This window comes from Phalaenopsis equestris, unplaced genomic scaffold (genome assembly GCF_001263595.1).
Source record: "Phalaenopsis equestris unplaced genomic scaffold, ASM126359v1 Scaffold000096, whole genome shotgun sequence".
NCBI classification, from domain to species: domain Eukaryota; kingdom Viridiplantae; phylum Streptophyta; class Magnoliopsida; order Asparagales; family Orchidaceae; genus Phalaenopsis; species Phalaenopsis equestris.
In genome coordinates, this window is record NW_018164538.1 from 855,952 (window position 1) to 872,454 (window position 16,503).

General features: G+C 36.5%; 1 protein-coding gene across 1 annotated transcript in view; it reads right to left on the minus strand.

Moving 5' to 3' along the window:
* Positions 1-16,503, minus strand: part of LOC110020451 (F-box/LRR-repeat protein 10) — an 87,403-nt gene that overhangs the window by 2,366 nt on the left and 68,534 nt on the right. Inside the window, exon 3 of the mRNA XM_020718560.1 lies at positions 973-1,066. Coding sequence (XP_020574219.1) covers positions 973-1,066 — 94 coding nt within the window. The remainder of the gene's footprint in view (positions 1-972; positions 1,067-16,503) is intronic.

Below are 16,503 nucleotides of genomic sequence, written 5' to 3' on the forward strand. Positions count from 1 at the left end.
ATATATAATAATAATAATAATAATAATAATAATAATAATAACATTATTATTCAAGAACTAAGATGTTTATAACAGGGAATACCGGCACAGGCAAGCGATCGACGAACCTCCATAGTAAAAGCAATTGATAGATAAGCCAAACATATATGTTTAAATTTTAAATAAAATATAAATTTTTTATTTTAATTATAAATATACCATACATAAAAAAAAATAAATTTTTAAATCACTAATTTAAGATTCGTGTGTCCTTTTTTTAATAATTAAATCTGACAAGTCAGGGACATGTCTGACACACATACAGGGCATTTTGGGTTAGTGTCGATGTCTGAGAAGTATCTGGCACTGCACTGCTCCTTTTTTTATTATTTTTAAGTTTTTTATTATTTATTTATTTTTTTAGTTAGAAGTGACAGTGCACTGCTCCTTAGTTAGAAGTGTTAGTGCATCATAGATTATGCCCATGCCCCCTTCTTGAGCTAACCTAAACATGAATAAATGGACCTTAATTGAATAATTCAACTAAATCTTCCAATCAATGCATAACAAATCTTCCAACATAATATACGCATCCACTTGTATTCTCAAAGTAACTTTAATTACGTTTGTTTAGAGCTGCTTATGGAGTAATTAATCCCCCTTACTAATGATTAAGTGGACTAAACTCACTGATCCTTCTCTTTTAAGGAAAATTTGAGATTTTCATAATGTCTTCCTACGATCATGAAAGAAACAGCCCAAAAACTAGCCCAACCTTAGAACAGACCACCAAAGGTTATCCGGATAGACTAAACTCGGGGACAGATGATCACTCAGCCAAAACTAAGCTCAAGTGAATAGTACAAGCCGAATGAGAAATTAATCTTAAACCATCAAGATAATATCAAAATTGCAGTTGAAATTATATTAGAAAGTGAATTAACGCTTTAAATAAAAAATAAGGAAGATATAGAAGGACAAATTGGACCGCACCTCCAAATGTAAGCAACCAGTCAGCAATTCTTTTAATTCAGAACGAAGTACTGGGAGCCTCCAGCGCTCAGCAAGGGAGCTGATATAGATAGATCTGTTCAAATAGACAAATTTTATTATTCCAATATAGATTGATGTATTTAAAAACTCTGGAAAGTACAAGAACAACTAGAACATTGGTTATAAGATAAGAATAGAATCAATCGTTTAGGAAGTCTGCACCAACTGGGAGGAAAATAAATAGATACTCGTGAATTTTACCACGCAGAAGGTTTACCAAAGACATGCCACATGTCATAAATACTTCACGAGCGTCAACTGAAATATGAAAAGATATAATAGGATTTGATTTTATTGATGAAAAAAATGATATAAATACCCATTACAAGACTTACTGTAAGGAAAACAATAAAAATAGACTACAGTAGAAAAGTAAATGAATAATAACAAAATATAAGATACAACTAATCTCTCTAATTAAAGAGAAAAATAAATAGAGATTCTCAAAATCCCTCATGTAATTTATAACCCTCTAAATATAAAGTTATAGCAATTATGAAATATAATCATTAGTATTTTCGAGATCTTTCAACACTCCTCCTAAAGTTGGATCGTACAGATTGTACATGTCTAACTTGTTACATAATTCTTCAAAGTTGATTCTTGAGAGAGATTTAGTGAGGATATTTGTTGTTTGATGTCGCGAAGGAATGTATGCAAGTTCGACGACTCCTCTCTCAATGTTTTCTGAGATGAAGTGTCGATCGATCTCGATGTGTTTCGTTCTGTCATAGTGTACTGCATTCTTTGCAATGCTGATGACTGTCTGGTTGTCGCATTGTAGTTTGACAGTTTTTTCAGTTAGCATTCCGAGTTCGTTGAGTATTCTTCGAATCCACATTCCTTCACAGATCCAGAGTGCAAGAGCTCTGAATTCAGCTTCAACGCTGCTTCTTGATATTACAGACTGTTTTTTACTTCTCCAAGTAACTAGGTTTCCCCAGACATAAGTGCAATAGTTGAAAGTCGATCGTCAGTCCGAGACATCCCCTGCTCAGTCTGCGTCTGAATACACTTCTATACTTCGATCCTTATTCCTTTGAAACTGTAGCCCTTTGCCTAGAGTCATCTTGAGGTATCTCAAGATTCTGTAGACTGCATTCATGTGTTCTTCTGTAGTGCTGTTCATGAATTGACTAACAACACTAACAGAAAAATCAATGTCGGGTCGTGTGTGTGAGAGATAAATGAGTCGCCCCACGAGTCGCTGATATCTCCCCCTATCCACAGGTGCGCTATTTTTTGTCAGTGCTAATCTTTTTGTAGGGATCCATTGGAGTATCGATGGCTTTGCAACCGAGCATACATGTTTCCTTCAATATGTCCAATGTATATTTTCGTTGTGACACAAATATTTCTCGTTTTGATCGAGCTAGTTCCATGCCGAGAAAGAACTTTGGGTTTCCGAGGTCTTTGATTTCGAATTCCCAGTGAGAAGCTTTGTTGTCAGATTTGTGAGTTCTTCGTGATTTTCAGTGATGATGATATCGCCGACGTATAAGATTAGAATTCGTATACGATTAGAATTGCAATCTTCTTTCCGAGAGAGGTTTTCGTGAAGAGAGTGTGATCTGGCTGATACTGAGTATACCCGTGTTTTGTCACAGATTTAGCAAATCTATCGAACCATGCTCGGGGAGATTGTTTGAGGCCGTACAATGATTTTTGGAGTTTGCAGACTTTGTTGTTTGGAAAGGATGCTTCTAGTCCGGGAGGTGCTTCCATGTAAACTTCTTCCAAATCGCCATTTAGGAAAGCATTTTTCACATTGAGTTGATGTAGCTGCTAGTCTTCATTTGCCGCAAGTGAGAGAATAATTCTGATGGTGTTAAGTTTGGCCACAGGGGCAAATGTTTCTTGATAATCAATACCGTAGGATTGTGAAAAACCTTTTGCTACAAGACGTGCTTTTAATCTCTCAATTGTACCATCTATCTTGTGTTTGATTTTGAAGATCCATTTGCAGCCGATTGTTTTCTTTCCCTTTGACAGGTCTGAAACAGTCCATGTACCATTCTTTTGTAGGGCTCTTACCTCCTCATTGATGGCCGCTTTCCACCCCGGGTGGTTGAGAGTTTCATCAATGATGTTTGAGATTTGTGTATTGTCGAATGCAGTGACATAGGCTCGGGTAGTTGAAGAAAGTCTTTCCTCGGAATAGGACACAAAGTTGGAGATTGAATGTATCGTGTGTTCGTACCTGAGTGAAGTTCGGATGGACATAACATCTTTCATTAAAGCAATTGGAATGTCGGAGTCATCAATCATAGGTATAGTAGATTCATGTTCAAGTGTGTTAAGTGTGTTCGTACCTGAGTGCTGAGTGAATTTCTGTAGGAGTTGGATCCGATTCTGACTCTTGGATTGGTGCTGGATGTGTTGGGTGGTCTATGTGCTTGTTGTGGGTGGGAGGTGGTGCAAGAATGGCTGACGACTTGGACACTTGAGGACTAGACGAAGACTTATTGTTAGGTACATTTTCACGTGAGTTGGATGAACTTGTTGAATCCGAGTCGGGAGATAATGAGTTCGGTTCAAGGGACGAGGATTTGGTGTGTGGTGATATGAAATCATTGTCCCCCCAAGACTAATATTCCCTTAAAGTCTCCGTTGAATATTACAATTTGGGCAATAAGGCTGATTTTCAAAGAAGGTGACATCCACACTATTGTAGGTTTTTCTTGTGAGAGGAGAGTAGCACTTATACCCTATTTGAAGAGGTGAGTAGCCGAAGAAAATACATTTAGTAGATTTACGGTCAAGTTTGTTGCGATTGTGTGAATGAAAGTGAACAAAGGAATAGCACTTATACTTTGGTAGGTAGATTTTGGGCGATTGTCTTAGTGTGGGGAAACGATTTAAGGAGTTGGACTGGACTTTGAAATTTGAGGACCCGAGAAGACATCCTGTTGATGAGGTAGGCTGCAGTGGATGCGTCACCCAAAAAAACCTTAGTTACGTTAAAGGAAAACATGAGGCAGCGGGTCACCTCGAGAAGGTGACGGGTCTTGCGTTCGACGATCCCATTTTGTTGAGTGTTGACGCAAGAACTGAGATGGGGGATGCCTTTTAGAGGAGAGATAAGAGTCGAAGACGGAAGCAAAGTACTCATTTGCATTATCAGTCTTGAGTGCCTGAATGGAGGTTTGAAATTGTGTTTGGATCATTGAGTAAAATTGATCAAATATGTGACCGACTGCAGATTTATCTTTCATAAAAAATAACCACATTAGTCGAGTGTGATCATCAATAAAAGAGACAAACCGCCGAGTCCCGGTAAGGGTTGTAACACGGGATGAACCCCAGATAACGCTGTGAATGAGTGCAAAGGGCCGGGAATAGGTGTAACCAACACGTGGAAATGACGTGCGAGTGTGTTTGACAAGTTGACAAATTTCACATTGAAAAGAACGAACATCTTTATTGATAAATAAATTTGGAAATAGTTTTGCAAGATACATAAAATTTGGATGGCTGGGATGAAAATGCCATAACATAATCTCGGAATATTTATGGACATTAGAATTGAAGACAAAATGCTGGGTAGACAAATGCCCGCAGTAAAGTCATGATGGTAAAGTACTGTTGATGACGTAGAGACCCGAGCACAACTTAGCATAGTCAATCGTCGTCCCAGAGTCTGCATCCTGAAATTCACACGTGGTAGGAAAAAATTTAGCAATACATCTCAGATCACTAGTCAACTTTCCGATGGATATTAAATTACAATTTAAAGTAGGAACATGAAGCACAGATCAGAGTAGAATGTTTTGGGTGAAGCGCACTGAGCCAAAAGACATTGCCCGTCATGTGATGAGAAGCGCCGAAATCGATGATCCACTGACTGAGGGATCCTTGATTGACTGTGAAGGCGTAGAACGCCGGTGATGGGGTCGAGAACAACCAGATCAGATGGTTTGCCAATCAGTTTATGCAGCAAATCGAGTTGCTCTTTGTTGAATGGACTGGGTGCTGGTGCAGGAAGGTCATCAGTAGCGACTGCACTGTTGGCACATGGAACGCGATCAGAATGAGGCTTCCAATCGGTTGACTTTCCCTGTCAGACTGAGGCTTCCAATAGGTTGACTTTCCATGAAGCACCCAACACTAGTCTTTATTATGACCCAATTTGCCGCATTGGTCGCACCAGGGACGACCCTTACTTTATGGGTTGTCGCTGTGTCGAGGCGAAGGAACCCGAGCTGCAAGGGCGGAGGCGAAAATGAAGAGATTGGGTGAGGTGGAGATAGACCCAAGCATGACTTTCTGGAGGCTTTCTTCGAGGCGAACCTCGGAGAAGGCCTCGCGAATGCTCAGTAGTGGTTTGAAGCCTAATACTCGAGAGCGGACATGATCTCGAGAGTTGTTGAGACCGAGAAGGAATTTGAATATCCTTTTTTGCTCAATGATCTAATGATATAAGTTGGAGTCCGGAGTGCATGACCAGACATGAACTTCATACATATCAACATGTTGCCAGTAACGTGAGAGGGCATTAAAATACTGAGTCACAGATTGATCACCTTGGCGAAGATCGTGGCGGATTGACTCGATCTCGAAGAGCTTGGATGTATTATTTGAGTGAGAGTATGTCTCTCGAGCAGCATCCCAAATACTCTTGGTCGTGCCGTAGAGAAGAAACTTTTTGCCGATGTCGTTGGTTGTGGAATTGATTAACCATGACATGACCATGTGGTTTTCTGCATTCCATGTTCGAAATTTTTGATCATCCTTGGTCGGAGCGACGACATCACCGGTGATAAAGTCGTCCTTGCCTCTGCTGCAGATAAACATCATGAAGGATAGAGACCACTGGAGGTATTTTAGCCGTTGAGTTTGTGGCCAGTGATGAGGGAGGAAGTGCCATCAATTCTGGTTGGAACAAGGGCAAATGAGGCGGAGGATATTTCTCGGGAGGAAGAGAAAGAAGTCGTCATACTAAAAAAGATTGGTATGACTCTGATACCATGAAAAGATATAAGAGGACTTGATTTTATTAATGAAAAGAGGGGTATAAATACTCATTGCAAAACTTATTGGTAGCAAGACTTACTGGTAAAGAAAACAATAAAAACAAAATACAGTAGAAAGTAAAATGAATAATAACAAAATATAAGAGACAACTAATCTCCCTAATTAAAGAGATAAATAAATAGAGATTCTCAAGATCCCTCATATAATTTATAACTCTCTAAATATAGAGTTATAACAAATATGAAATATAATTATTAGTATTTTCGAGATCTTTCAACAAAATAAAAGGACAAAAGAAACTACATGTAGAAAAAAAACCATCATGATAGTCATTAATGACTGGAGCAATTTGAGAAAAAAGTTTTGGGGTTGTCTACATAAATACAACTTTTTTTTTCATTTGAAGAGTTTGTAAATCATTGAGATAAGAAGCATTTTTATCAGTTGACAGAGTTAGAACTATCATGCTCATTTTATAAGCTGAATCATTCTTGTGATGCCAGACTCCTAATATCCTGATCGTTGAATATAAAAGAATCAGCAAGAGTTAATGAGAGAAAAAAAGAGATGAATGAGTGCCACTAAACAAGAGAGGCAAGAGGTAGAGAGAGAGATAGCTAGGAGAAAAGCTCAGATTTGATCCCTACCTGAATTCTATACACTACTTACAATTATAAGAGTATTAAAAATGACAAAACTACCCTTGAATAAGAAAAAGGAATACCAGAGTAACGCATGATACTTGAAAGAAAAGTAGTAGAATGACAGCCTAAACTAAATAACACAAATTCATGAAACTCGTGATAAAGGACTTTGGTAAGCTTCATGTATTGCATCAACTCCTTCAGGCTGCAAAGAACTCTAGACTAACAAGTTAAAATACTACCGGAAGAACTTGAGCATATTAATTGCATTGCAAATCTACTGAAATATATTCCGAACAAGACAGATGAATACAAAATTACACCCAGAAGAGGAGGAGGTGGCAAATAGCTATCTGGTGGGGGAAGAGGAAGGAGAAGAATAAAACCATCATCAGAAAGATCAGTACAAGGCCCTCTTCATCAAACCTCAAGAAAAGTAGTATTTTCTTGTTTTCAAATACATTTGCAGATATCAGTAAAGTTAAATCCGCATTTTGCTGTCTACAACATGAAATCGCCCTAAAATGAGTAAAAAACAAACAAAATAAATAAATGAAAAACAAAGAGTATTTACTTGTTTGGAAGATCACTGCAAAATGGAAGAAGAGAAAATAATGAAATTTTTTATGAAATAGAAATAGGCTGAAAGGTTTGTTTTATTAAAATTTCTGCAGCAAAAAAATGGAGAATTTCAATACATACCACCCAATTCTTATACATTTGCATATCTAACACCTAAAATTTATTTTTTTACATTTATACCATCCAAATATTTCATATCTCACATCAAAATACCACCATTTTAACTTTTAAAAGTGAAATATGCCTTTCCATGCATTGGCAAGGTGGTATGAATGTAAAAATTGAAGTATAGGTGTTAGATATGTAAGTACTATAGGTGTTAGATATGTATAGGTGTTAGATATGTAAGTTACATAGGAGTTGAGTGTTGTTTATGTAAATCTTCTAAGGAAAATAAAAAAAAGGATTAATTAATGGTCATGGCTTAGAAGAATGGCTGTGTAGACAAGAACAAATGAAGGGGAAGGGAATTTGAGAGAAGAAGCTCAAGTATTAGATGCTAGGATGCACAATTTTGGATTAGAAGAAGAGGAAAAACAAAGGAAGCCACATGGAAACATTATAAAATTTTGGTTTGGTTGGACCTATTGCAGATTGATTAAGTTGAACTAGTCAAGTTTAGCTTGCCCAATGAGATGGGTGGGTTCCAAGTTTGAATTCAACAGTACATCAAGATATAAGATTAAAATAGCTAAATCGAAAAAAGGACTTAAAAAATGATTGGGTAAAATTTAATTCAATCTTCACTTTTCAATTAAAAATTAAATTCCAACCAAGGGTCCGTTTGGTTCAGTGGTAGGATTGCGGTGCGGGGGCAAACCTCGGTTCACGGCAGTTTGGTTGGGCGCCCGAGTGCGATAGGATGCCATTTTGGCGGTTGGCGGAACACGGACCGTGGATCGAACCCCGCGGCCCGCGTTCGAGCAATGGATTATTACGGCTTACACTTCGGCGCACGCCGAATCCCTTGCGCTCCTACTCCCTGTCGCTCCACGAAGGAGAAGCATTCCCCTTTTTTTTCCGTCATCTTTGACCTATTCTGCTGTTCGCCCAAAACTTTACGCACTTCTTTCTTCTAGTCGCGACTAGAGCTAGCTGGGAAGGCCATGACGGGATCGCGGCATGCGATGATCATCAATACTCCCATCTTTTTCCTCTTTCCCCTTTCCGCTCTGCTCCTACCTGAAACCATTCAGGAATGTAGCTCTCGTCTTTCTCGAAGACAAAACGGAGAAGAAACGGGATTTAAGATTTTTTAGGATTTGCTGTCATTTTTACTGTTTGGCAGTATTTAGTTTAAATACTGCTTCAATTCTACAGAAGTTATGTTATCAAATGCCACTGTAATTGTTAAATTGTGCAAAATCATTGTTGAATCCAAATATATAATAAATATGTTTAATTTGAATATATAATAAATATAATCAAGAATTTAGTTTATTTACATGATTAATTTGAAAAATATCCCATCATGATTTTTTTAACCCTCAAAGATTGGTTTTCATCTTGTTATTGTTGAAGTATCTTTTTATGAAAGATTTATATTGATTTTTATAGATTGCTTATTATATTGTTTTTCTCCAAGAAGATGATATTTCTCTTATAAATTTAAGTGTTGCTTGTATATTATATATAATATTGACGATTAATACAAAAATTTGTTTTTAATTTATGATCTCAAATCTAATATGATTATAAGACTGATATATTGCCGAAAGAGATCACGAATTGATAGCATCATTGGAGGACAGTTTAAAACGAGACATAAATTGCCTTCATTTTAAAAATACTATCATCATTATTTTACTTGTAATTTTATTAGTATTTTTTATTTTTCTTTAGCACTTTCAGTACTCACTGTTAAGTGAGTTGTGTGTCTGAACTTTTGTTCTGTTTTGAAATAAATTTCTGCTTTTAAAGTATCAAATATGTCGCTGTCACAACTCTGTTTTAAACAACTTTACTAAACAGGGGCAGAATGAAATTTTTTTTCAGAAATAGCTGCCCCACAGTTATTTTTACACAGCTGCAACAAACAGACAGCCGGCTTCCCCGCAGCAGCTTCCCCGAGCCACTCAGCGAGCAACTCAGCTGTAGCTGAAAACTGAGAAGTTGTAGCTGCCCCAAACAGACCCAAAATGACTGCTTTGTGGTTAAGAAAAGGCTTTGAAAGATTCAATGGTTCTTGAGCAATTTGTGGGTGAATCTGAGTAGGAATTTTACAATTCAAAAAATGTTTAAATCATAGATAGAAAACTGACATTCTACAATGTGGCAATGCAGAAAAAATAGAAGAACTCAGAAATTTGAGATGACAAATAAGAAGAAAATGCAGGAAAATAAAAGGGATTGCACTGTGGCAATGCAGAAACAATAAAAAGATTCAAAATGAGACAAAAAAAAAAAGAAGTAAATGCAGGGAGGAACAAAGATCGCAGAGGAGAAAACTGACCAGTTTCGCTTTGATACTGATACCAACTGACGAAGATAAGATAGTGAATGGGAGACAATAGTGGACTTATAAAATTTTGATTATTGAAAATGAGAGAATATATAGCCAAGCACAGCAGGGAACACAGGGAACAAGGAAAGAAGATATTGAGAAAAATAGATGAATGAATGTCTCAAAAAAAAAAGGCAAGATATAGAAGGCGGAAAAAAAATCTCATTGCCAGAATAATCAGAGAGAGATATTGATTACCAAAAAGCATGCCAAAAAGAGGCAACATTCTATTCCCAACACAGTCATCAAAATTATATGACCCTAGGCACTATTTATAATAATTGGTGTTATTCAAGACATCAAATAAAGCTAGAACAAATAGAAAAATACCAAATTTGTCCTAAAGGACAAAAAAACACTTTAACCATGAATAGCTAACTTAAATACAAATAAAGACCATTACATGATCAATTAAATAATGCTGAAAAACAGAAAGGTGCATTACTAAAAACTGAAATAAAAGAATTGCACTATAACATATTCACCTTAATTTATTAAAATCAACTTCTTCCTATGTTTGAAATTTTCAACATTAAAAATTTGTTTGTTGATTCATATAATTTCCATTTACTATTGATGCAAAAAGACCAATGATCTAGTGTTTCTTAACGTAAATCTAAGATGAGGTGCACAAAATCATGCAGGCAAGGTCAAATTTGTTCACATACTCTTAATTCAGATGAGAATTAATTTCTTTCCATGAAAACTAAAAAACATACAAAATATAACTCGAAGGACAATTAATGAGCATTTAATTTGAAATTTATAAGAAATTTCATATTATAAAAGCCACAATTTGATTAAGATTCACACCCCAATAAAAAAATAAGTCTTACTTCACAAACCAATCACAAAAATTGTCGAAATAACAAAAAATAAATTCATCTAACCAAAAATTCAGCCCTCAAGTCAATAAAAGATCAATTTCCCCAGAAGTTGGAAATATATAATTGCACTTACTCAGAGAATTCACATCCAACCAATACTCAAATTTTAAGGCAAAATTAAGGCAAAATTAAAACTGCATCAAGCCAAAATTGAATTTGCATGCCTTAACAATGCAATATTAAAATCCCCAATTTAAAAATTGTCAAATCCTGAATTTTGATACAATACCTGACAACACGTGTTATTGATAACTCAAAAATGCAATGAAAAAATAGATTCTCTTCATCGTGAAATGACAATGTAATAAAAAAAATTTAACGCAATACACACAAGTCGATAAGAATATAGATCCATACTCAAACATGTCACAAGGAGCAGCAGCAAACCTGAATAGTCCCATTTCAAAGAACCAATAACAATAGCAAATAACCAATTGAACCAATAAAATTATCTAACAAAAGAGACAATAATGAACCAATCAAGCCAGCATATATAGTGCACAACATAACTCGTAATTATTGGGATCATCATCATAGGCATGTTTATACAAATAAACTAAAGTTTAAATAAGATCTCAATTCATACAATTTGTGTTGCCAATGAGTAAAAACTTTAAACATTTTATCAAATATGCTTGACCTAAAAAACTCAACTCCAACAATTTTAATGTTTGACATTCAACAAGCAAATCTAAACATAATTGTTGCAGTTTCTATAACTAAATACAAATATCATCACATATAAGTCTTATCATACCAATGCCTTAAATACCTCTAACATCCACCATCTGCAGCAAGCATAACCTTTTCATTCAATGTTGCTTAAGAATTAGATGGGTAAGACTAGCTAGTTGGATGTGAATTCTAATAGAGAGATTAAATAGAGAACAATCCAAAGTATTAGACATCGATTCATGAAATAAAGACAGATAAAATGCATTGGAGACTTGAATAATACCAAAACTTACAAGAACTGTCAACTTTAAATTTTCGTCATAATCCATTGAATGAAATTATATTAGCTCACTTTTCTACCAATCAATCATTAAAAGATCTTTTGGAAACTCTTTACAATTTCAATGGGTCATTGCTTACCATCAGGTTAAAATTTACCTCTGCTCCGCATAGAAAATAAAACCTACCTACAAACTCTTGAAAGCAAGCACGGAAGTTGCAATGGAACCTCATTGGTGATGAAAGGTAACACTTCCCCATAACCCTCTTTTCTGAAACCTTATGATATGAGCCAGCTAGAAGACATTGCTACTATAAAGAAGAAGAAGATAAAGGAGAAATAGACTAATAATCATTTTTATATCCTACTCTGTTGATTACAGGTATATTTATAAAGAGTGGAGTGGCATACTTGTAAATAGCCATAGGGTTTCAAAGGTCATTACACAGGTAAGTAAATAAATATAAAAGCATTACATAGTGATAACCCTATCTATCTTTGCAGGACGGGAGATGGAGCAAGGAGGGAGCAAAAGTCGTGATAATCTGGCGCAGAGGAGCAAGGATATAAGCGGGAGCCATGATGATCTTTACATGTTTACTGACGAGTCTTCACACCCCATGTCAAGTTGGGCATCCTTTGTAGTAATGGTCAATTTGCGAGTAAGTTTAATATGCTTCTTAGGATTTAGGGCTTTTGTATATATATCAACAGGTTAGTTTTGAGCCATGATATGATATAAAGTAATGTTGTCGTGTCTGATATGATCACTAATGAAGTGTTGATCGACTTCTATATGTTTAGTTCTGACATGAAAAATTGGATTATGCGCGAGAGCTATGGCGGAGGTACTGTCACTGTAGATCAGAACTGGTGAAGATGGAGTCTCTGTGAACTCTTGTAATAATCGTTGTAGCCATAAAACTTCCAAAGTAGAAGTAACCAAGGCGCGATATTCTGCCTCGGTTGATGATCTGTCCATTGTTTGTTACGTTTTGGAAGACCGTGAAATGAGTTTGTGACCAATGTAAACACAAAATCCTGTTATTGATTTTCTATGTTGACTATTACTTGCCAAATCTGCATCTATATAGGAAGACAGAGAAAGAGAGCCAGAAATGATAGGCAACCCATAGTGGGGTGTGTCTTTAAGATAACGAAGAAGTTTATTAAGTGAAGGTGATATGTGCTTGGTTCATGCATAAATTGATTAAAAAAATTTACACTAAATGTGATTTCAGGTCGTGTTACGGTTAAGTAGTGTAAAAATTCTCAAAATTTCCCCGAAATGACCAAAATGCCCCCCCGGGACAAAATTTCTCAAATTTCCAAAAAAAAAAAAATTCTGAAAATTCCCTAAAATTCACAGAATCTTCCGACACCCCACAATTTCATGAAATTGAACTTCTTTTGTTTTCGATCGATGACGAGTCGGAATTTTGAGTTGAATCGGATTCAACGTTTTTTGGCCTACTTTGAACGAAGTTGCCCGAACGACCTCGGATTTCGAAACAGACCACGCCGTTGCGTCCGGAACATCGAAAATAGTAGGAATCAATATAAAATTTGCTATAGTTTGATGCGCAACGAAAACGACTCAAAATCGGCACAAATTTGAATAAAAAAAATTACATTTTTGCCACCCAAATCTTAATCTAACTCCCCCAAATAAAAAAAAACAAAATGCACGCCTCCCTCTCTTTCTCACGCGCGACCTAGCCGAAACCTGCGACTTTTCTTCCTCTCCCATGGCCGAATCTCCTCCATACCCCTCTCCTCCCACTTGCTCACGCCTCCTCCCCCCACTTCGTTCGCATGCCCGACAATCCTCCCCATCGCAATCCCTTATCCTCTCCGCATGTCTTCTCGAGCCGCAAAGGAAGATCTTTGATCTCGCTTCCATACGTGACCTAGCGACAGGTCGGTTGCTTCTTCCTCTCGAGCCCCATGCGGCCGCAGCCGTTTCTCTCCTTTATCGCGACCCTTATCTACTGCAGAATTGCTCTATCGCGATCTTTATCTCTTGCAGTGTCGCACGCGGACAGAAGCTCCATGTCTACCTCGCGAAGGCTTTCCGGATCTCCTCCCCCTTTGCTATAAAAAACCCCATTTGGGGAGTTCCTGAGGGTGGGCCGAAAATTTTGGGAGAGGGGGAGGTGCTGCTTTTTTTTCTCTTCTGGTTGGTTTATCTTGTGTGTGTGCTTGAGATCTTTTGGAAATGCTGGAGTTGAAATTCAGGTGACATTTTGAGCAAGGTTAGCTTCTATTTTTGATTTTAATGGTGAAGAATATATTTCATGTTCACTTTAGCTGGATATGGGCTGAGGTTTAATCCCTCATTTTGCTCCAACTGATGGATACAGGTTATGTCATTCTTGTGTGTTTACATAGCTAATCTTCTTTTTTCTCTAAGTATTAGTTAATTTGCTTAAAAAAAAAATGGCAAGTATTATCAATGCTTCATGGTTGAAAGGTTATGAGTACCAACACCAAAAGTCAGATTTTCCTTTTTGAGCCAGACAAACTTGATGGAAGCTTGTGTTTATCTTGTTTTAAGGCACGCATGCTACTTGCTTCTTTTGTATTTACAAATTAAGCATCTAAGCTATGCTCTTGACATTTACACCACCTAATACTTAAGTGTTTATACAACTTGTCCCTGGACTCATATTTACACACCTACCTCTCAATCTCTCGTATATTTACATATCTAACATCTAGAATCGTTCCAATTACTTGCTTTGGGAGGCTATAGCATTTCTTTTAGCACAGTTTACATATATACCACGCAATTCTTAAGCGGTTACCTATGTAACACACGGTGCCTTATTTTTTTTTTTTGAAAATCTGAAAGGTTTACTTGTCAATTTACAATATTTGGAGGGTCTCGGTGCTTTGTTCTTTTTGAAAATCTGAAAGTTTATTTGTCAATTTGCAAAACCTGAAGTTCAACACAAATTTATTTACATATCGAGCCCCTGAATTTTTTGTTTTACATTTATACTACCTAAATCGTTCATAAAGAACACCCAAGTCCTATTTGTTTACATATCCACCACTTGAGTTTGAGTACACATGCAGAATTTGCAGAATCTTAGGTGTATGTGAGCGGATTTTTGGTAGACCTGTACATACTTTTGCTTAGTTTCAGATTTGCAATGGACATACCTATTTGTTTGCTTGAGATAAATGCATACATGAGCTGACTTTTGTTCCCCCTCAAGTGCTTATATACACTATATCTAATTTCCTAGCTGCTGAAGTGGTTCATATGCCACTATTCATGTCTAGAATAATTAGCATATGTTACACGATACTTCGGAGATTTATAATTTGCTGAGTTTGGGCCTTGGTGCGTGGATTGGTAGTCTTGTAGTTTGCTAATTGGACTATTGTTACATGGTATGCACGTGTAAGGTAGCAGATATGCATGAAATGGAGCTGGGATGTTGCAAGGATCAACAAATATGTATAGCATTTCTCATCTTGAATTGTTCCAATCATTTGCCTTGGGAGGCTCATTTGCGAAAATTGAGATGTTTGGTTGCATTTTGAACATCGGGAAAGGTTTATTCATCATTTAGAGGACTTTGGTGGCCTCTTCGTGAAAATTTGAAATCGTCGACTGGCTGTCCCTTTGCTGCCCTATCTGAAACTTGCTATTTGGGACCTCTGTTACGTAGCTTGGTTACTCCCTTGCTACCTTACCCGAAACCTGCTATGTGGTATTCCGCCTATGTAGTTTTGTTACTCCCTTGCTGCCTTAGCCGAAATTTGTTAGTGGACTATCTCTGGTTTTGTGTCGGGGAATTGCTCCATTATTTCCCTTTTACTAGCCACCTTTCTTTTTGCGAGAAAGAATCAAGCGGCGTGTCCCTTTGCTCGGTACTTTAGGAAGAATGAATTGCCTATTGCTTTAGGTTGATTGATGTGTGATATGGGAGATTTGAATGTGACAATTTTTTTATGGTGGCTAAATATTAATTTTGGGATCCTTATACATTGAGATTAGGGCTACGGTTTTTGAAACTTTATTCGTGGCTTGCTTGAGCTGAAGTTGGGAAACTTGAGAGTTTTCTTTGATTTAATTTTCAAAAAATCGAATTTTAGAATTTTGGAAGTTTTCTTTATTATTAAAATTAAAAGTGGTGACATTGAAGATGCATTGGTTAGCTTTAACATGTGATATTTAAGTCGCTCTTTTTAAGATTGTTTTGTAGCCTTTTCACTACGGATTCAAGGGGGTTTTTTTCTTTTTTTTGGGCTACATTTGTGGGCTATGATTGTGGTCATTGCATAAGTTCAATTTCTTTATCGCTTTGACTTGCTCGAAGTATAATTTGGAAGGGATATTCTTCTTGGGTAGATCCATTTATAAAATTTGAGAAAATAATATCCTTTTTCTTGGATTGATTCAAGTATTTTAGGTCCTTCTTTTCAGGTCTTTTCGCCATAGATTTTGAGGGCTGATTCACCATTTGTCTTTTCGATCTTTTAGATGGATCAGTTCTTCCTCTCTCTCTTCCTTGCCTTCAGTCCTTTGTTTCTCCTTGCTTCTTGGCCTACGTCACGTGCTTATGTAGGACGCATATGTGTGCACGTATAGCACTCTTGCTATATGTGGGGTCATCAAGCAAGGTTGTAAGTGGAGTGTGTGAGGTTAAGGACGGTGATAAAATTGCATTATAGAGAATCGGGTCCCTTAGAATAAATGATTTTATTTTTCTTAAATAAATGGTAAATTCTATTTGATTTAATAAAAAATAATATCTCACAACATAAATTTTCTTGTGTTAATAAAGAATAAATTTTATTTTTAACTCAAATTTAACCCGCTTGTGGATCAAATCATTTAAAAAAATATTATATATATATATATATATATTTGAAAAATACAAAAAAAACACCCACAATAAAAAAAAACAT